Source organism: Sinocyclocheilus grahami, unplaced genomic scaffold, assembly GCF_001515645.1.
Source record: "Sinocyclocheilus grahami isolate Dianchi unplaced genomic scaffold, SAMN03320097.WGS_v1.1 scaffold466.1, whole genome shotgun sequence".
Lineage (NCBI taxonomy): Eukaryota > Metazoa > Chordata > Actinopteri > Cypriniformes > Cyprinidae > Sinocyclocheilus > Sinocyclocheilus grahami.
Window position 1 is genome coordinate 939,213 of NW_015505645.1, and position 21,475 is coordinate 960,687.

At 37.3% G+C, this 21,475-nt stretch overlaps 1 protein-coding gene across 1 annotated transcript in view; it reads right to left on the minus strand.

The window, feature by feature from the left end:
- Positions 1-369: 369 nt before the first annotated feature.
- Positions 370-21,475, minus strand: part of LOC107553184 (potassium voltage-gated channel subfamily H member 5-like) — a 38,729-nt gene continuing 17,623 nt past the window's right edge. Inside the window, exons 6-9 of the mRNA XM_016235317.1 lie at positions 18,581-18,780; positions 18,236-18,488; positions 14,576-14,772; positions 370-1,737 (exon numbers count right to left, since the gene is read on the minus strand). Coding sequence (XP_016090803.1) covers positions 715-1,737; positions 14,576-14,772; positions 18,236-18,488; positions 18,581-18,780 — 1,673 coding nt within the window. The 3' untranslated portion in view covers positions 370-714. The remainder of the gene's footprint in view (positions 1,738-14,575; positions 14,773-18,235; positions 18,489-18,580; positions 18,781-21,475) is intronic.

Here is a 21,475-nt window from a genome sequence, read left to right on the forward strand (position 1 = left end):
AGAGTGATGTTTAGGTCCTTTAAGGCAAAGTTCTTGAATGCTGTCAAAGTCATTCATGCATACGTAAATGTTTCAAACACGACACTTTCTTCCTAAGTGATCTGTCATGCTACGTTTTGTTAAAAACCTGAATGTAAATTATGGTGATATCAAGACAATCAACAGTCTCTTTCATTTAAACATTGAAAATAAGCATTCTGTGAGAATAAAAAGATCTGCATGCAGTTAACTGCATAATATACAAGCATTTAAATATAATTTCGTATTTTTGTACAGACGTCATCAGGGTTGAACATTTTTGGCAAGCCAGAACCCCGCCGGACTTGCATTATGTATACTGTACAAACTCACACTGAAAAAGGGGGGGGGGGGTAGTTCCATTACTTCAGTGTGCAAAAAAAGTGCTGATTGAACATTAAAGCACTAAACTAAAAATCCTCTTATTTTTGTATTTATCAGTACACGCCACTGTTCTCTGATTGGGTTAGAGTTCCTGGCAGTTATTTAGATCCAGAAACCAACTCCTGTTCCCATACAGATATTCAGGTGTCAGCTTTATCCTCAGAAATCCGAAGCTAGAAACCAACCCAAGCTCCTATTTTGGGCGTTCCTGTACAAGATGTAGGTACAGGTGCCAAATTTGGATGCACCAAAACCCCAGTGATGCTACAAATGCTTCATCTCAAATACTTACTGAATGCAAAGTCTGTTTTCCTATGGCAAACCCTCGTCCTTTTCAGAGTCTGGCGTACTGAGTGTGGACACTGGGATGCTGCTCTGTGCTTTGAGTTTGGGTCTGTGCATTTTTGAGGTTGGATCTTCACTAGACGTGGGCTTTGAAGTCTCTAAAAGCAGCCTGAGAATTTGTCCGACCCGTTCTTCTAAAGCTGCCATCCTTCCATTCAGGACTTGGATGTCTGTCCGCAGCTCTAGCCTTGCCTCCTGCAGCGTGGCCTGGAATGAGCTCTCGCTACTGGGGTAAAAATCCCGGGCTGATCCTTCTCCTCCACCGACTCCAGGAACAGGGCTCTGGGGTTCTGAAACCCTATCCAGTCTCTGGTCGCTGTATGTCAAGCCACTATCCCAAGAGTCCGTTTTGCGGAGTGAATTCTTCCTGGATGCTCCAACCTCCTCAACACTTTCTTTCTGAACTTTGACTTCTGGTGAAATGCGCTCCATGGACACGGACTTAGCTGCATTGTTCAATCCATCTTTCCTCTCATCCTCTGGAGGTGAACCTGGGGCCGCCATGTTGTTTTTCAGTCTCATCCAGCCACGGGCGGTTCCTGCGGGTTTGGTCCGTGCGGTGTTATTCACTTTGAGTCGGTTTGCGACTTGGTCACCGCTGGCAACAGCAGGTTTGAGTTCCATGATGTCGCAGTTGTTCTGTTTAATGGGGTCGGCTGCTTTAGGGTAGGCCAGGCAGTTCTGGATGGGTGTGATCTGGGAGATGGTGACCACGCTGCTGGTGGACCCATTCTGAACCGCGTGCAGCGAGTTCTGCATGAGGGAGGTGTGAGGTTTCGGCATGTGTGTGGGCTGCTGTTGATGCTGCTGATTTTTCTCCAAGTCCAGCTGGGCCGAAGCACCCTGGTTACGGAGCTCTTTCTGCTGTTTAAACTTCTGGAAAAGTTTTCGGACCGGGTGGTCCACAGGAATGGTGAGCGGAACCTCATTCTTTGAGCGCTGCCTCTCTTCTTCCTCCTTCTTCATGTCGCTGATTTTCCGGAATATAAACTGGATACAGAGAGAAGAAATACCATCAGTTAGATAGGAAAGGGCATCTACAAAAATTCTGGAAACAAAACTTTCACTTAGCTAAACATTCTTTTTGTGTAATTTGACCAAATTCCTTGTTTGTATGACTTTTTATGCATGTTGAGTTATTAAAATTGCTTTCTCTATTATTTAAAAATCATAACCATAAAAATAGCTTTACAAAAGACAAAATGTCTGTCATTCAAAATAAAATAGTAACATGAATATCTAAAAAGAAGTGCATAGCCCAGTATAAAAATTAAACATTTAACATGTAATAATAGGAATTTCATCATAAGGGTATTCCTGAAAATGTGTGCTGTGTTGGGAAATTATACATGTTTTATCTTCTTCTCCCGCCGTCACACTAAAGCTTCCATTTTTTGTCTTGCCATAGTCTGCCCACAGACTACCTGCATGTGTTTGGAGAATCAGTCTTAAATTATACATCTGTTGATCTCTTCACCACCTCTTTGTTTTTTTTCAAATCCCATTTTATCAACACAAGAAAATCATCAAGTTCTTTACTGAAACTAATATGAGGTGATGGAATCATTTAGTTCAGCTGATAATACTAAATGATGAGAACAAATTATTTTAAGTTTAGCAGAATAACACGCACATCACCCATTTGCCTGTTTTTCTTAAGAATCTGCTTTGTTTTGAAGAATCCATACTGAGAGCATTTGACTCTTAAATCTGAAACTGATAGATTGGTTCAGACACTGGAACTCACAGACAGAGAACGGCCGTCATTCTCTTTTGCCCGTTTTCTAAAAGTCAGCAAAACAAGAGCTGAACAGTGCAACATTCTCTGTTTGAACATTACAGCATTTTCTGTCCCACTGAGGCTTTGTTTGAGATCACACACCTTCCTCTGACACACAAAGTTCCTGGCACAGAGTTATTCACACAAAACTAATAGAAATTATTGAATGAGTTCCAATCACGGCAAGAACTGCCGGCATTTGTGTTGTTTTTTAATAACGTTAGGAAATGAAAGCTCATTAGAACCTATTCCTTCTGACCCCTTTTAAGGCAACAATTGCTTGTATGCCTTTTCAACACATCTGCAAACAAAGTTTTATGAACAACACAGTAAATTTGATTTCACTAACTGCGGTAAAGCTGGGGATGAACTGGCCATAAAAGGAGCACAGGGATGCTGGGACAGTCGTCTTGTAGGCTTGCGGTCAAAATAAATTTAAATATAAAAAAAACAAAAACAAAAGATTTGAAGAGAGAAAAGGTTCTGACATCTTCTGGCCGGTCCATTATTATACATGATAAAATATCTAATAATTATTATTATACATGATAAAATATTTAATAATTATAATAAATTAAATAATTAAATTACATAATTAAAAAATATGTATAAAAATATAAAATATTTTTCATAAATACAAAATATAATTATAAATATTATTTTATACATTTATAAATGGAATATAGTATATTTAAATAGTTAATAATTACAATTAGTTATTAATTCATTAATACATTATATGAAAAAAATATAAATATAAAATGTATTATGTATGATATAAATATTAATGTATTATGAACATAAAATATATATAAATAAAAAATGTTTTATTTATTTATATTTTTAAGCCCCACTCAAAATATCATATTAAAACTTATTTTGGATTTTCTGCTTAGCTTTAGATGAGTCTTCTCTAATAAAAGTTGATCATAACAACAACTTGTATTAAAAACAATGACAAACTGTCTCTGTTCATATTCTCACTGGCCAGTTTGTGACTGGCCCCAGTCTTGATTGTTTTTTCTCTCTCTGTCTTTCTTCTTTCCGACCCCCATCACTCCTTGTGACAAGAGCCCTCAGAGAAAGGTTAAAATTAAGGCAGAACCTCTGATGTTATTAGTGGACATAACCCAAGCAATTAGTGCATGAAGAGAATGTAAGTGATTAAGAGATAGAGGCTCTCCTCAACTAAACCTCAAAAACATGAACACAATTAACACTATGGCCCAAAAGTAAACGCAACCAACAGAAGTGGAGAAGATTTACAGCATATTCTGTAATTACAGCATAAGGAAATTACATTGCCTGCTACAAAAGTTGAGAATGCACATTATGACATTGTAACCGAGTACCCTCTTGCGGAAAGGACACAATGCAAATTTGGAATATGCATATTCAGATTTGTGAAATGCATATGGTAATATCAGAGAAATTAACATTGCCAGAAGGCATGTTGTATAAACATTTACTGCATAAAAAGATGCAGGACTGAAATATCTACATGAAAGTCTATAAATGCTTTCATATGGCAGAAGAAGAGGCCTTTATAAACTCATAAACTCCAGCCTCAGTCTGGGTCAGAGCCATTATCACATTCTTTACGGATCCGAAGCAATGATACAGTTTGAAATTTTCAAATGGACTGACTCACATTCACCTCAATGGACTTTAGCATCTCACTGTGTCTAAACAATCGACAGCAGTGGCTGACCTGACTGTCCTTCCCTGAAGGAATATCACACACAATGCACATCACAGCACAGCAATACGCATCACAATTTCATGTTTTTTTCTTGGAGTATTAAAGCACTCTGACAACGTCCTTTCCATATTGGAATAGCTATTTTAAGATTCCACTTCTGATCTCGGAGCAACAGACTGAAGGATTAATGCACTGTCTTGTGTGTGTTCAACTGTAACTGTCAACAGAACAAGAGAATGAGAGATAAAAAAAATTTAAAAAACGAAGGAAAAAAAAGCTGTCATGACGCATGTGAGTGCTGAGGTCAGTGGAGCAATTAGAATACTCTATAGAAACCATAAGACAGACATCATATATCCATTAAACCAATAGCTATCAGATTGTCTACCTCTGTAAACATGTTTAAAACCCATCTTAAGACATTTGTTCGATGAGGCCTTTGCTGCTTTGTGAGGACTACTGGTTTGGATTAGATGCATTTATATTAGTTTTTTTTTTCATTTTTCTCTTGCTTTATTGTATTATCTATCTCTTTCTTTGTATTTTATTGTGTTTTATCTAATTTCTTTGAAATTGCACAGCACTTTGGTGTTTTTTAAGGTGCTTTATAAATACATTTTGATTTGATTACTCCAGTCGCTGATTTAGTTCTCCAGAAACAGTTCATATTATTATGCTGAAAACCAAAACTGTGACGCACTACCATTCAAAAGCTTGGTGTTATTGATTTATTTATTTAAAAGCAATAATAATAATAATATTTTTATTCAGCAAGGAATACAATTTAATTGTTTAATTCTAAATAGTTTAAAAAGAGTTTTAAATTGTTTAAGACATCTATGGTACATCTATGGTTATTCTGAACATGTCACTTGTCAGTCCTTTCCAGGTTGAATGTTTACTATGTGTGTGAAGCACTGAGGTTTAAGTGACTTGAAATGGCACAGAAACCTGTTAGCAACACCATTGCATAACACATCTAGGACACACACACAAACAAACTGCCATCCCGTAGTGGGGAAACGTCTTCTCTCTGACGAGAGGTAATTGGCTCAAAATGTGTCCACAGCATTTACTGCTGAGAATCACTGACAAATGCTTCAGACCCTCTTACTGTCACATTACAGTTAGAAGGAAACCAGGTGTGCTCACACACACACATAACTCCTCTTCATTATATACTAATAGACAATGTAACCCCATCTTAAAATGTAAGAATCCCCACACAGGTGGAGAAATAAATAAAATTCCCTGACATTACGGCAGTGAAAATATCACACACACACACACACACACAAGCTTTCAGATTTACAGCTGCCACATCAAGTGAAAAAAGCAGGCCTGCTCCGCTCCTCCATCAATCTCTCACTCTCTAGAATGTTCTGGAAGCACTCGAGAGAGAAGCCATTATTCCAAAGAGGAACTCGGCAGAGGAGTCTCACCTTTTTCTGAGGACCTGTGTGTGTGTCTGTAGGGAGGTCGCTGTGTTTATCCATGATTAGATAGGACTGGGCCCATATTCACAAAACATTTTAAGGCTAAAAGTAGCTCATAACTTGCCGATTTAGGAGAAAATCTTAAAAAGAATAGGCGTGTCAGTCCTAAATTTAGGACCCCTACATTTTTGCTCTAAGAATTTTTCACAAACGTTTTTTGCTCTAAAACTAGCTTACTATCAGCCATGATTATTCTACTCCGTTAATTAAAAGGCTGTTTATATGCATATCCACTAATTGTTTACGAGGAGAGGCTGACAAATAACTGAACAAACGAGTCCATTTTTCCTTGGTTTTCCATGCCGATGGTTCTGAATTGGACAGGTGTCAAAAGGTTGAGTTTCTCTGGTGTTGAGGAACTATCAGCCATGATTATTCTACTCCGTTAATTAAAAGGCTGTTTATATGCATATCCACTAATTGTTTACGAGGAGAGGCTGACAAATAACTGAACACATTCTTGTTTAATTTATTGACACTTAGTCTGCATTTTAAAATCTTTATTTGAATGTGCATATTTTTTTTATTTTTAAACCTTTATGAATATGGCAACATAATATTGCGCTCTACAATATTTCTATGAATAAATCTCTGACAGAGACCCCTCCCCCATCAGCCAATCACTGTGTGAATAGTTAGTAAGCGAGGTCAACCCCGCCCCCTTACTCTTAGCTTAAGACTTCTCTCTATTCCTTAGTAAAAGTTTGTCTCAGCAGCTTTGTGAATAGGTTTTAAGAGAAAACTCTTAGCTAAAAACTTTTACCTCTATTTAGGAGAACTCTTAGTGGTAAGATAAAATGTTTTGTGAATATGGGCCCTGATTTTTTTTTTCTTGGCAAGAGCTCTTGGGGACCATCTGCCTGGGGAGTGAATTGGAGCATTTCATCTTTTTCCGGTTTTTGTTTTTTTTGTGTGTGTGTAACTTCTTTCTATCTGTTTTCCATATATTTATCATATACAGTGTCTGTATTCGTGTATCTCAGTTCTCTCCTGAGTCCTGGCACTACAGAGAATAAACTTAAAAACACTGCTAATTAGACCACTAAACAGACTAATTGGAGATCAAGACAGGACTGAGAGGGAAAACAAATGAGAGAGAGAAAGAGAGAGTGTGTCTTGGGAGGAATTCACTTAAAATGAATGGCACCAGTTGCTAGCGTTGTTTGTGTTCATGTGCTGTCCATGTTAAGCGCAAGGAATTGCAATCAGGTAATGGTGCAGTTGTTAAAAAATTAGATTAGATTAGATTGGAATATACATAACTAATAATTTAATATAAATATATTACATATAAATTAATTACATTATTATTTTATAAGAGTAACTTGTTTGTCAGAATTTCTTTAATTTCAGGGCACAACGCTAAGTGGTCTGGTTAATATAATAAAACCACAAGATTTTTGAGACTATGTATATACAGTCAGGAGTTACTATATTATTAATATTATTATATTATTAATATAATTGTATTATTATATAATAAAAGAGGTATGTAAAACTATTAAACTAAACTATTAGTATTAAAATGTTAAAATATTAATATTATAATTATTTTTATTGTAACAGTATGGCACACTGGACATTTGCCTGGTTAAACTCTTTCATCATTAGATGTAATGGTCAATAGAAAATGTAAACAAAAATCTAGATTACATTTTATTTTTTCTGTAGGCAATGAAAGGCAATTGCCGCATTGGCAAGCAAATATTTTGTGAAAAAAGGAACATTCTATAATAAGCATAATTAGCATAAAAAGGAGGCGTGTTTGTTCTAAAATGAAAGACAATGATGCGGTAGTGCCTTAAACACATATAATTTCTTAGTTCTTCTTTTTAATATATATATATATATATATATATATACCTCCGCCAATGATGTCATTGTTTGCTTGCTGAGATAGCCATGGCACTTATGAAAATTTGATGTGGTTTGACAGTAGTACTGTAGTACTTTAGGCAAACAAGCAGTCTCAGAATTAGGAAGTTAGTGGCAGACACGCTCTTATTCTGGGTCACATCATTAATGCAAAAGCCTTCTAGTGGAAGTGTGTCTGTGTGTAGTGTGTCTGCCTGAAGGCCAACAAGCTGTCTTAAATTCTTTTGACTGATTAACCAGATTTTACACACACACGCACGCACGCACGCACGCACGCACACACGCACACACACAGGTTTGTTTTTGTCAAAAGTGGGGACATCCCATAGGCGTAATGGTTTTTATACTGTACAGACCGTATATTCTATTGCCCTACACCAACCCTACCCCTAAACCTACCCCTCACAGGAAACTTTGTGCTATTTCAGATTTTCAATACACTTCATTCTGTGTGATTTATAAGCGTTTTGAAAAGTGGGGACATGGGGTAATGTCCTGAAAAGTCACCTTCTCCTTGTAATACCTATGTCATACCTTTGTCATTATACAAATTTATATACACACACACGCACGCACGCACACGCACATGCATGCACATGCACGCGCGCACACGCACGCACGCACGCACGCACGCACGCACACAGGTCAGCCACCAAATACAACATAGATGTCCTCCATTAGATGCCAGATACATGCTTGAAATCTAAATGTTTCATTCTGTTGAAAGCCTCAGGATCCTCTACAGAGACCCCTACACCAACCCTACCCCTAAACCTACCCCTCACAGGAAACTTTGTGCTATTTCAGATTTTCAATACACTTCATTCTGTGTGATTTATAAGCGTTTTGAAAAGTGGGGACATGGGGTAATGTCCTGAAAAGTCACCTTCTCCTTGTAATACCTATGTCATACCTTTGTCATTATACAAATTTATATACACACACACACACACACACGCACGCACGCACGCACGCACGCACGCACACGCACATGCACGCACGCACGCACACGCGCACGCACGCACGTACACGCACACGCGCACACACACACACACACACAGGTCAGCCACCAAATACAACATAGATGTCCTCCATTAGATGCCAGATACATGCTTGAAATCTAAATGTTTCATTCTGTTGAAACATTTAGATTTCAAGCATGTATCTGGCATCTAATGGAGGACACATGCTTGAAATCTAAATGTTTCATTCTGTTGAAAGCCTCAGGATCCTCTACAGAGACACTTAACACAACTGGTCTTTTATTTGACCAAAGACTTCACTAAGTTGACGTTTTGTTTCTATATCATCTATACTATAAGGACATAATTGTTGTTTATGAATTTTTGAGAATTATGAATTTTTTCCATTAACTGGCCTAACTGTTGATCATGAAGGTTCAAATCTGACTCACGATCCTGATCCTATTCCACTACACTCTTAAAAATAAAGGTGCTTCAAAAGGTTCTTCAAGCGATGCCATAGAAGAACCATTTTTGGTTCCACAAAGAACCATTCAGTCAAAGGTTCTTTAAAGAACCATCTCTTTCTTACCTTTTTATAATCTGAAGAACCTTCTTTCGCCACAAAGAACCTTTTGTGAAACAGCAAGGTTCTTCAGATGTTAAAGGTTCTTTATGGAACCATTTAGACAAAAAGGTTCTACTATGGCATCGTGAAGCACCTTTATTTTTAAGAGTGTACTGGAACTGCAGTGTAAGTTACTTTGGATAAAAGTGTCTGCCAAATGCATAAATGTAAATGAAGGTACAAATCTGACTCATGATGCTGATCCTATTTCACTAAATCCCATTAATTTTCTGTCCTCTATTTAATATTAATACAGTCGTGAAAAGAACAACACTAAAAAATTATCAAAAATATCTTTAAACAATTTAAAACAGCGCTGCTGTGAATTTTTGTTTTGCCTCAGCATTGATGTAAGACTCTTTGTCAGGGTAAAAGCATGCAGGCAGGGAACAATCAGGGTGGAAAAAGGGAATAACATTAAGAAGAGAGAGAGAGAGAGAGAGAGAGAGAGAGAGAGAGAGACAAAAAAGTGATAAACAGGGTATGTATGAGAGGAGCTTTTGCTTTGTGTTTTGATTTATTCATATCTGACCATTAACCTAGAAACCCTATGTTGTTCGTAGGTTTGAATGTGTGTTTTTGTGGCTGTGTGTGAGAGAATGAGTGTGTGTGTGAGGTTTAGTAAAAGTTGTTTAGAAAAGATCAAGAGAGAGAAAATATGGCGGGAAGGAGCAAACAATAAGCTTCTTGTCAAATCCAAGGCTAGTAACGAGTACAGATGAAGAGTGTTTAACAATGAAAAGACAACCAGAAAGATGACAGTGGAGGGGAGAGGACTGAACATGAGAAAAGAAAGAGGAAGGAAGAGAGAGAGAAAATCTTAGCTCCATATGCATACTGAACGTTTTTTTCCCATAGGTTTCCCCTCTTTCACACTACTGACCCAGTTCTACCCATAATCCCCCTGACGGCCCTGACACATCTTTATACTCTGTACTGTTTCCAATATACGATTAGGGCAACTGATGACAATTGTGGCTTTTATCCAATCAGAGCTCTGAGAGATTAAAAGGTTACTTAACCTACAAATGAAATTTACCCTCCCTCACGTTGTACCAAACCTTTATAATTTCTCTTCTTTACATATGAGGAGATATTTTCAATATATTCTAGTTCAACTTGTGATTTTCCAAAAAAAGAAAGCTTCAACAAAAACTAAAAACAGTAAAAGTCTGAGTCTTCTGAAGCCATACAGCATATTTCTGTGAGGAACAGACCAAAAATGAACTTCCCCCCTCTTCACATCTCTCAAATCACTTATAAAGTGGCTTGTGAACTGCTTTGATGCTAACCTTTATTATAACCTTTTCCCCCCAGTAAATATACCCTTATTAGACCCTTAAATACCTTAATTCAAAAATGAAGCAAGTGACTGTCTTTATGGATGAATCACCGAATCATTGACTCACTTGATCTGTTCAAACAGCTGATTCATTCAGAAATGAAGCAAGTGACCGTCTATATGAATGAGTCACTGAATCACTGACTTGATCCATTCAAACAAATGATTTATTCAGAAACGAAGCAAGTGAATATCTTTATGAATTAGTCACTGAATCATTGACTCCCTCGATCCGTTCAAACAGCTACAGTAATTCTTTCAGAAACGAAGCAAGTGACTGCCTGCGTCCCAATGTTCATACTATCCATCTTAAATAGTATGTGACATTAGAATAAGTGTGTAACAAAGCATACTAGTATGCTGAAGAGTATGACAAACGTCCCCAGATGGTTTACGATTTCAGGTAGATTTTTGAAGTGTGGATCCATGCACACTATAGTGGCTAATATTGTCTACAATCCATTGCGCTTTGGCGAAGGATTCGGTTGAGAAATATAAACACGAATAAAAAGCTAAAGTTAAAAAACTACAAACATGGTGGATGTGCGCGAATCAACGGTTAAATAGAGAGGTTTAGATAAAGGGGTTTGAGTTACTACTTATCAATATTTAACCTGGTAAAAAATATTTAATATCTTATCTGTGTTATACTTCATCTGCAACAACAATGTGAATTTTAATAACATCTGTTTGTCCATTAACTTTTAAATGTATCATCATGCAAAAAATATGAGCAGATGCTAGGAGACCCAGGTTCGAGACCCACTCGGAACAAGAACGAAGTGTGGCGGTGAGGACCCGGGAGAGAGGGGTTACATTGGTGCCGTGACCCGGATGGGAGTGAGGTTTATGGGGTGAGTGTAACGGAGGCTAGCGGGTAGGTGCTGTGCAGGTAAACCTCACTCCCCTGATCTTAAGAGGCGCACTAGCGACTGACGCTAGGGGCTGCAGTCTTTAGCCTCCTTGTTAGTGAGTCCGCCTCCCATGCCGGAGACCTGGGTTCGAGACCCACTCGGAACAAGAACGAGGTGTGGCGGTGAGGACCCGGGAGAGAGGGGTTACACAGAGTTCTCTGCATAAAGACCCACGGCTGGCAGATCAACATGCTACTTCTTTTCTCTCCGATATGGTAGGAAGTTAAATGAAATGAAATGTGGAGGATGTTAACTGTGACAAGATGTTTGACAGGACAGTTTACATTGACAGGGTGCATGTAATTGTAATTGTGTGTGTACAAACGTAATTGTATGATGTGATAGTAAGTCCCAAAGCTTGCCTACTCTTCTGCTACACTCTCAAAAGTGTGTATTTTTTTTCTCTCAAAAGAGTAGGCTACATATTTTAAGGGCGTAATATAAGTATGCACATTAGCAGCAAATGTCTTTATGAATGAGTCACTGAATTCTTGACTCACTCGATTCATTCAAAAATGTGGATTCATTAGTTGCAAATCACTGCTGTGTGTCAGAAAGGCACAACAGTTCTGGGGCCTGTACCATGAAGCTGGATTAGCTGGCTAGCCAGGTAAGGTTCAGTTTAGTTTGCACCAATCCTGGGTTTTAGGTACCATGAAAGTGGCTTGGCTTTTAGCAGTGTTCATCGCCATAGTAACTTACGCTCCACAGCTCCACAGCTCTTCACAATCACTGCTGTGTGTCAGAAAGGCACAACAGTTCTGGGGCCTGTACCATGAAGCTGGATTAGCTGGCTAGCCAGGTAAGGTTCAGTTTAGTTTGCACCAATCCTGGGTTTTAGGTACCATGAAAGTGGCTTGGGTTTTAGCAGTGTTCATCGCCGTAGTAACTTACGCTCCACAGCTAACCTGCTCCGGGGCGGGTTATGTTCTAGTTTAGAGATCGCAAACTGAAATTTGACCAATCAGCTTCAAGAAAAGTGACACATCTCTCATGCAATAAAGCCACTCCCCCAGTTTCTCTTGCTCCAAATTAAAGGGCACTACATAGTAAAACATTTTTAAAGATAATAATTAATAATAATAATAATAATAATAATTTATGCATTTAGCAGACACTTTTATCCAAAGTGACTTACAGTGCATTCAGGCTATACATTTTTTACCAGTATGTAAAAAGATAAAAGATACATTTTTTAAATACAATTTTTTTTTGAAGATAAAATCATCAGGCTTTTAGTGATGATTATTTATTATGATTTATATATTTATTATATAGTCTTAATCCATTACAAAAGCCGTATTAAAATAATAATGATTCATCTTTTATTTTAAATTAATATAAATATATACAGATAATATAGAATATAAATAAGCTTTACAATTAATGGATAAAGCTTTAAACATGACTACATTTGAGTTTAGATTTTTGAGTCTCTTTATATCTATATATTATCAACAATATAAACTAATGTCACACGTTTCACTTGCACTGATATGCCAAGATGTTTTCTTTTAGTTGTTTTAGTTTTCCTCTTTCACTGACAGCTCTTTTCACCATGCTGTGTAAATGTATTTAAATGATTTTTCAATCTTTTAATCTATGGCAGTGAATTGCGAGAAGTGAATCACAGTTAAAAGGCATATGATTGGCTGTTCATTACTGATGTCACGCTTTCAAGTGCACGCGCTTCATTAACTCCGGCTCAAAGCCTGAGTTGACAGAGAAAGTTGATGGTCAGCATCATGGTACCAACAAAGCCAGATTGGATTGGTTTGGTTTTGTCAACTCAATTCTAATCCTGTATCCTGAGTTTGTTCAGCCACTATCATGGTACAGGTCCCTGCTGTGGCTTTGATTAGAACTATTTTCGTTTGTGAAACAGACAATATTGTGTCTAAAATATACTTGTACTTGTTTATTGAACTGTTGTATAAATCAATATCACATTTGTAGACGTGCAGATATTAGGGAAAACTGCAGTAATTACGAGAAAGGCTCTAAAATGTTTTCTTCTTGACAGAAGTTCTTCTTGTTTTTGCTTCCTTTCCCCTCCAGATTCTCAAGTGGTTTAGTTTTCCATGACTCACTGGTGTACCCATTCACTTTCAAAGTATGAAAACAGCAGCTTTGACACCCATAAAACAAAGAAAGTCATAGAGGTTTGGAATGACATGAGGGTGAATAAACGATGACAAGAATTTTCATTTTTTGGGTGAATGTGAAAACAAGCTTCATGTGCTTCAAATGAGGATTCATTTTGAAAGCAAAAACATCACTTCAAAGTCCACAACCCCATTCTTAGCATGTCTCTTAAAGCAGGGGTGTCCAAACTCGGTCCTGGAGTTTAGCTCCAACTTGCCTCAACACACCTACCTGGAAGTTTCTAGTATGCCTAATAAGACCTTGATTAGCTTGTTCAGGTGTGTTTAATTAGGGTTGGAGCTTAGTTTGGACACCCCTGTCTTAAAGGAGTACTTGACCCAATAATTACAATTCTGTCATCATTTACTCACCCTCAAATCGTTACAAACCCATAAGACTTAGAATATAATCTTCAAAACACAAATCAATATATTTTTTAACAAAACCTGATAACCTTAATGACCTTTTTGGATCTCGTAAATTTTAGTTACCTGAAGGGTCAGAAACAACTCAGGTTTCATAAAAAATATATTAATTTGTGTTTTGAAGATTAAGTCTTTGAGTTTATACGATTGAGTCTTATGATTTTGGAACAACATTTGGGTGAGTAAATGAAATTATTTTATTTCTGGGTCCCTTTTTATAACTGTCCCTTTAATACATCCAACATAAATTCCTCTCTGGATACTTCAGTCCTTTAAACACTCTTGTGGATTTAATTAGCATCACAGAGTATCTTAAAAGAACATAATAATCAAGGTGTCAAATCATCAACTATTAAAACCATTTAAACACTGTAATACATGACCAGACAGGACCCAGAAATGGAAAGGGGAAAAATAAAAGGGCCTGCAAACTAACATGAGAAAGCATGAGATTTCAGAAAACTCAGAGAACTCAGAAAAAGGAAGCACTGACAACCATAGCAAACACAATGAGAGAGACACATAACATTCAAGAGGTGTGCTGGCTAATGCGTCTCACCCTTTTGCGTAGGTTACAGGTGAGAATGAGGTTTCGGGAGAAAGAGTTGGCAAACGCTGTGTAGAAGTCCAACACTTTCAGCAAGGCTTCTCTCTTTATAATGTGAAGATCACAGTACGTTAACGCCCGAACGTTAGCGCATGAGTGGGCCAAAGTTGTCTCCTTCCAAAACACATCACCAAACACGTCCCCTTTACCTGAGAGAGAAAGAACAAAAAATATTAGAGAATATGCAAAGAGAAGATTAGAACAATATTTAACAGAGCAGAGAGTTAGTGTGAGACTAGACTGCTTTAATTGATGTCAGTCAAATGCATAATCTCACAGCAGGGTTGAGCAGCAGAATGATCAAATTTGACATTTCAGTGAATATTCTCTTTATAGAGCTGCATGGCACAGGCTTGAGCAGGATAATTACTTAACTGTATTGGAAAAAAGTTTAGCTTACTCGTATTAAAATGGGCAACTTACCTAAAAATTTAAATATTGTTATCAATTACTCTCGTCATTCTGAACTCATTTGACTTTATTTCTTGTGATGAACAGACAGAAATATAAAGGGAGAGTTCACTTAAATATGAAAATTCTGTCATCAATTAATCACCTCATGCCATTACAAAACTCTATGACTTTCTTTCGTCTGCAGAAAACAAAAGATATTTTAAGAACTGTTACTGAATGTTGAAAGTTTTCCCCTTGCTCTGGACTGTTCCTTATACAAACCCATCAATTAGTTTCAGAAGATTTAGAACAATGTGCATGAGTCATATGAACTCTTTTTTTTTAACCTAAAACGAGCAGCTCAGACGTTCTGCAAAACATCTTTTATGTTCCACATAAGAAAGGAAATCATATGAGTAAATGACAGAATTTTAAATTTTCTGGTGAACAGAACTGAATGGAATTACTGACAGATCTTTTGTGTTTGTGTGTGTGTGTGTGAGAGAAATCAGATTATCAAAAAGAAAAAAAAATGTAAGGCAGGGTCTTGGTTAAATTCAATGGTTGATGAACTGTTAACAATGAGATCAGTTTTTAGAAAATAGATAGGATGAATTTTCATTTCATGCCAACTTCAAATTTTAAGGACAAAAGCAAACCAAAACTATTCACGAATGCAATAAATGTGAAGCACACAACACACTTAAAGCTCAAGGACCTTTCTTTAATTATCTCTCATTTTCAGAACTGACAGAAAGCTTTAGTGAATGAGGATAAGGAACAGTAAGAAAGCAGTATAATTGCTGCATTAGATAAATGTGGCATTATCAGAGAGGAGTATAGTTGTCTCTTATTGTTTGAGATGCCGAAGATTAATGGCACACTGATCTCTATGATCACTTTCCACAGATCCTCGGCGCCGGGAACCTAAAATAGACCTTCAACCTTCAAGTTTCAACTCTGCACTGATTCCATAGGTCGCAGCAGAGCTGAACATACATTTACCACAAGAACAACAGACATACACCAGGGCAAACCAAAAACCTTATTTGGTTGGTTTTAAAAGAATATTTCTTGTTTTCCGACTAATATTTTTAATGCTGATCTCGGCATAATTTCAACACCGAGATCGTCTGTCACAGGTGTTTGTCCTGGCAATTAAAGACTTATTCCTAGTAGCAAAACACATTTAATTGGCTGCACATGCCAGACCAATTAAACCACAACTAGCAGCTGCTAGGAGTGAATGCACAAATGCGCTCTAATGAACCTTTCAAAGCAAAACTGAAAAATTCTCTTTTCCTGAAAATCATTGTTCTGGTGTAATTTTTATAACAAAGCAAACCCCTCTTGTGTCAACTCTAATAATAGGTTGTAGAGTGCAGGCACAAGAGCTGTTAAGTTGCATTCAGTAGAAATCATATTAAAAAACTTAGCCTCTATACAACTTAATACCCATTCCAAAATGATTTTCAAGCTTTATGTAAACAATATTCTGATAAATAAATAAGGTGTGATTCACATGGTCAGGGTGTTTATTTTGATTCGAACATACCGTGTGCAGCAGATATGGCCTGCAGAGACTTTGTCAAGGGCTCTACTGAGAGTTTGAAGACATATGTAGTACAGCGAAGAGACTGTGGGGATTTACAGTTCATCTCAGACAGAAGAGCAAAGCCACCAAACGTGGTCTCCAAGGAGTCATGCGTTACCATGGCACTCTGTTGCCGTGGGGACAGTGTTGAACCCATACCTTCGGGATCCATACTGTCATATTTTATAATACTTTTATAGTGTGTGTAGAGTAGAGGTTGAGAATGTTAGGCAGAATATGCAAATAAGCAAAAATGCAGCAAAAAATTAGGCTCTGAAAGCAAACACAAAATTTTAATTTTAAATTTCATTTACTCACCGTCATGTCAATCCAAACCTGCATGATTTATTTTCTACTGGACAACACAAAAGATGATATTTTGAACAACGTTGAATTTTTTTCCCCCCATAAAATTAAAGTCAGTGGGATCCAAAACAACATTTAGACCCAACAACATTTCACTGTATAGGCAAAAAACACAGACTATTCAGAATATCTACTTTTGTTTTCAACAGAACAAAGAAATCAATACAGGTTTGGAATGGATGATGGTGAGTAAATGATGCCAGGAGCTTCATTTTGGGTGAACTTTAAGTAAACAAGTGACTCTTGGCAATGTTTTTCCTTCATTTACACACATTTACAACAGTTCTGTTGAACACAGTCCAGCGAAAATAGTTTTGGGTAAACGTGAACCATATGGATAAATGTGACTAATGACTTAATTTCGTTTCATTCATCTCCTGCAGAGCCGCTCAGCTATACACCTCGCTAACTCAGCTCTCCAGGAGCTCATCTTCCTCTGCCCAGACACCCACCACCCTCCTGGGCACAGAGAGACACTTTGGGTCCAGGTCTCCTGCTGAGGCCTCAACTTAGTGGCCATTAGAGATTCGTGATTAATGGCGCTGCATGGTTCCGTTGCTATGACGACTCAAGTGAGAATGATAATCTAATGCGATTTCTGTGAAGCAGCTGATTGAAAGTTTGAAAATGAGACAGTGCTTGTATTGGAAGGCAGTCTGATAACAAATGAACAACTTTAAAGAAACATCTATTTTTTAATCTTTGAGACGTGTATGCTGGTTTTGTTCTGTTGTGTATCAAAATCTGTTCCTGCTGTTTTAAATTGTTTTCATCACCATGGCAACCAAAATGCAATAGATGGGATTTTTTGCCCGTCATTTTCTCACACCACAGATGGCCTAAACATATCAGATGCTGTTGTACGAAACATGCTGAAAGTTATTGCAGAAACGTGGTTGTGTTGTTGCGAAGTGCATCTCAAGTGCAAAATTACAGTATACGGCAAGTCAGCCTAATCTACACACTTGGTCTAAACAAGTTGAAACAGATGCAGATGGCAGCACAGAATAAAGCCATGCAAACATCTGTGTTGCAAACCCCTCCATAGTGCTGTTGGTTTTTTTTGCAAGATATTTCTGGAAAACAAATTTAATCAGTTGCATTATACAGTGTGGAGTCAGTCATTTAGATCAGATTCCAATTGGATACACAAATAATCAGAATTGGACTGGCAGTGTGAATGAAGCTAAAGGTCATAGAATGTATTAATTAGTGCTTTTAAAAACTTTTAAACTTTAAAACTCAGTTTTTAAACTAACCCAGTATAGCGATGACCTCGTCATCCTGGATGACCTCCAGTGACCCTGACACCACGAAGCAGAGCAGGTCCACGCTTTCACCCGCATGGAAGATGAGGTCACCAGGGGCGGAGTGTATCATCTGGAACTCCACGGCCAATGAGCGCAAACATCCGTCACTGGCCAATCGGAATGCTAGGTGCTCGTTGAACACCTTCGTGTTCAGGTGCACGCAGATGTCTGCCCGCATGTCCTTGGGGCAGATGGAGAGCACCTGTGCACAGAGATGAATTTCCAATTCAGTATTTTCCACGGATAATATCAAAAACTTCAGTCATGTAACCATCCCATCTGTTTCAGTCTCACCTTCTCTGTGTCGATGCCTTTGGACATGGACCACGTGGAGACGATGTAGTCCATCACTCTCTCACTGAGGCCTTTGGGCACCTGGTAGAGCTTGAGGAAATCCCGCACGTTATTCAGCATTTCGTGGTAACGGTTGGTGTTTGCATACATCTGCTGGAAAATGGTTGTCACATTACCGAAGATAGTGGCGTAAAGGAGAGCTTTAGGACATGAGGAGAGAAAAAAATTGTCATGTCAGACAGATTTGAAATAAGAAAAACTAAATCTGGTTAAGTTGTTACAATATTACACAATAGTGTTCACTTTTGAGAGTCTGAATATGTGGCTGACTTAAGTACTTAAAATTTAATTATTAATTAATTAATTACAAAAATAAAACAGTTGCATAAATGTACTTTTAGTATTTATTTATTTTTTAAATTTTCAAATATAGCTTAGAACAAAGTACATGTGTACTTGGACAAAGAACATTTATTTTTAAACAAACTGTAAAAAATTACCAACATATGCTGTATCAATTGTAATACATAGTAATTGTTGTTTTAAAATTTCATAATATACACTTTCACAAAGCTAGATCTTGATTTAAATGATTTCTTTTAATTTCTAAAAATGTATATTTCTAAATGTCACTTTTATATGACATTTATATTTTCAAACCCATATTTACCCAAAGAGCTTGTAATAATGAAAGTCACCGGATGTCATTTGGAACATTATTTTATGAACAGAATATTATTTCAATGCAGTACTAGAACAAGTACAAGCAAAATTGTTTGTTTTCCCATTTCTCTAGTACTTGAATATTACATTTTACAATGAGATGTCTTATATACGTGTATATATATATATATATATATAAATAAATGAAAGAAGAGTACATGTAAACTTCTGGTACTGTGTTTATTGCCTTTCTCATGAGTTACCACGGTATCTTTGCTCCTCGTCTCTATGGCAACCTTCCCTAAAATAGCTTTCCAAATACTTCTGCTTACAACCAATAAGGGAAGAGCGGGAACAGAGAAGAAAGTGAAGAGGATGGAATATGATGAGATAAAATGGATGATGAAAAGCCAGCGAAATGACCAAGAATTTGTACAGTAAGAAAAATGATTTTGATCACAGAAAGACCGCCAGAGAAAGGTAAAGAGAACAAACAGTTAAGAAAGAAAGAAAGAAAATTCAAAATTTTAAAGAAATTAAAAGTGGTGTCTAGTTTTTGATCAAATACTCTTAATCTTAATATGCAGAAACTATAAGATCTGATTTCACTGAACAGTGTAAATGCTGTTGCTCTGTTCATGCTGTAAACTGAATAAATGTCCACGTATGATGTGCTTTAAATAAGACTGAAAGTATCAACACATTTTCACAATTTACAAAGTAAACAAATCACTCTTTTAGTAATAACTGAATCAGTGTTTGAGAAACAAAAATGATCTGTGCATGCATGATGTGAGCAAATCATTGAATCAGAGTTGTTGTAAATCAGTTCTTTGAAAAAAAAAAGTTTTGAAGTAACACTTCACACTCTCAAAAAAATAGTCAAATATGTCTTTAATAGCCAATATAATGTGCATTAAAATGATCACGTTAACATTGCATGTGAATTATGAATACTGAATATATTTTCCAGTCCTAACTGGCTGTGACAGTTCCTCACAGCATCAGTCAGAGATGATGACTGAGAACATGTGATCATAAAAGTCTGCTTGTTTTGAACAGCTTGTAATAAATATAAACAGTAAAGGGGTGGTTGATTGCGATTTCACTTTTTTAATGTTAGTTAGTGTGTAATGTTGCTGTTTGATCATAAACAATATCTGCAACGTTACGAAGCTGAAAGTTCAATGCAAACGGAGATATCGTCTTTTAAAATTCTTGCAGTTTAATGCCTACAAAAACGACTGGTAAGGGACTACAACGAGTTACTTCCCGGGTCCGTTACGTCAAGAACCCAGAACTTTACATAAACCCCGCCTCCGGGAACACGCAGCAAAGGGGGCGAGGCCATGCTGTGCTGCTTTAGAGAAGAGGAAGAGAAAACTACAGGTGCACGTAAAAATCTATTCATATATGAATCGCGATTCTGTCTTCTAATGATTCTAATGGATTCACAAGTTTCAAAGTCAATGTTCTAAAGCAGCGTTCTCATCCTGTTCCTGGCCTTGCCCTGCTCTGCATCTCTCTCATGCTAGAGGCGGTTTAGCCAATCACAACACACTGGGCAAGCTAATCAATCAGAGCCCATCGTGTATTTCTGAGGGAGGGGCTTCATAAAAGCAGGAAATGATCAGTGCGCTCAGAGGAGAAGGGACAGAGAAGTGTGGAATAAAGGTAAATTATGTGAAAAATTATGCGTTTTTTAACAAACGAAGCATTAACACATGTTAGACTGCACCCCATAAACACAATCAAGCCTATAAAAAAAACAGTCAACCACCCCTTTAAAGGGGTCATATGATGTGATTTCAAGTTTTCCTTTCTCTTTGGAGTGTTACAAGCTGTTTGTGAATAGATAAGATCCCTAAAGTTGCAAAGACTAAAGTCTCTAACCCAAAGAGATATTCTTTATAAAAGTTGACTCGTCCAGGCCCTCCTAAAATGCCTCGTTTTAAACACACCCCCCCACATGTCTACGTCATGATGTGGGAAGATTTGCATAACGCCGCCCAAATGTTCACGCAAAGAAAGAAGGCGTAACTTTATTGTTGCTGCCACCGCCGCCACCATGTTGTGAAGACGCGGTGTGTTTCGTTGCGAAAGCGAAAATACTTCCAAAAGAGGACACAACCAGAAATCAGTGGTTAAGTTGTATATACAACACTGTTCCAGAACAGTTCAACCCAAATATTCAGATTTGTGCAGCGCATTTTATGGAGGACTGTTTCCTGA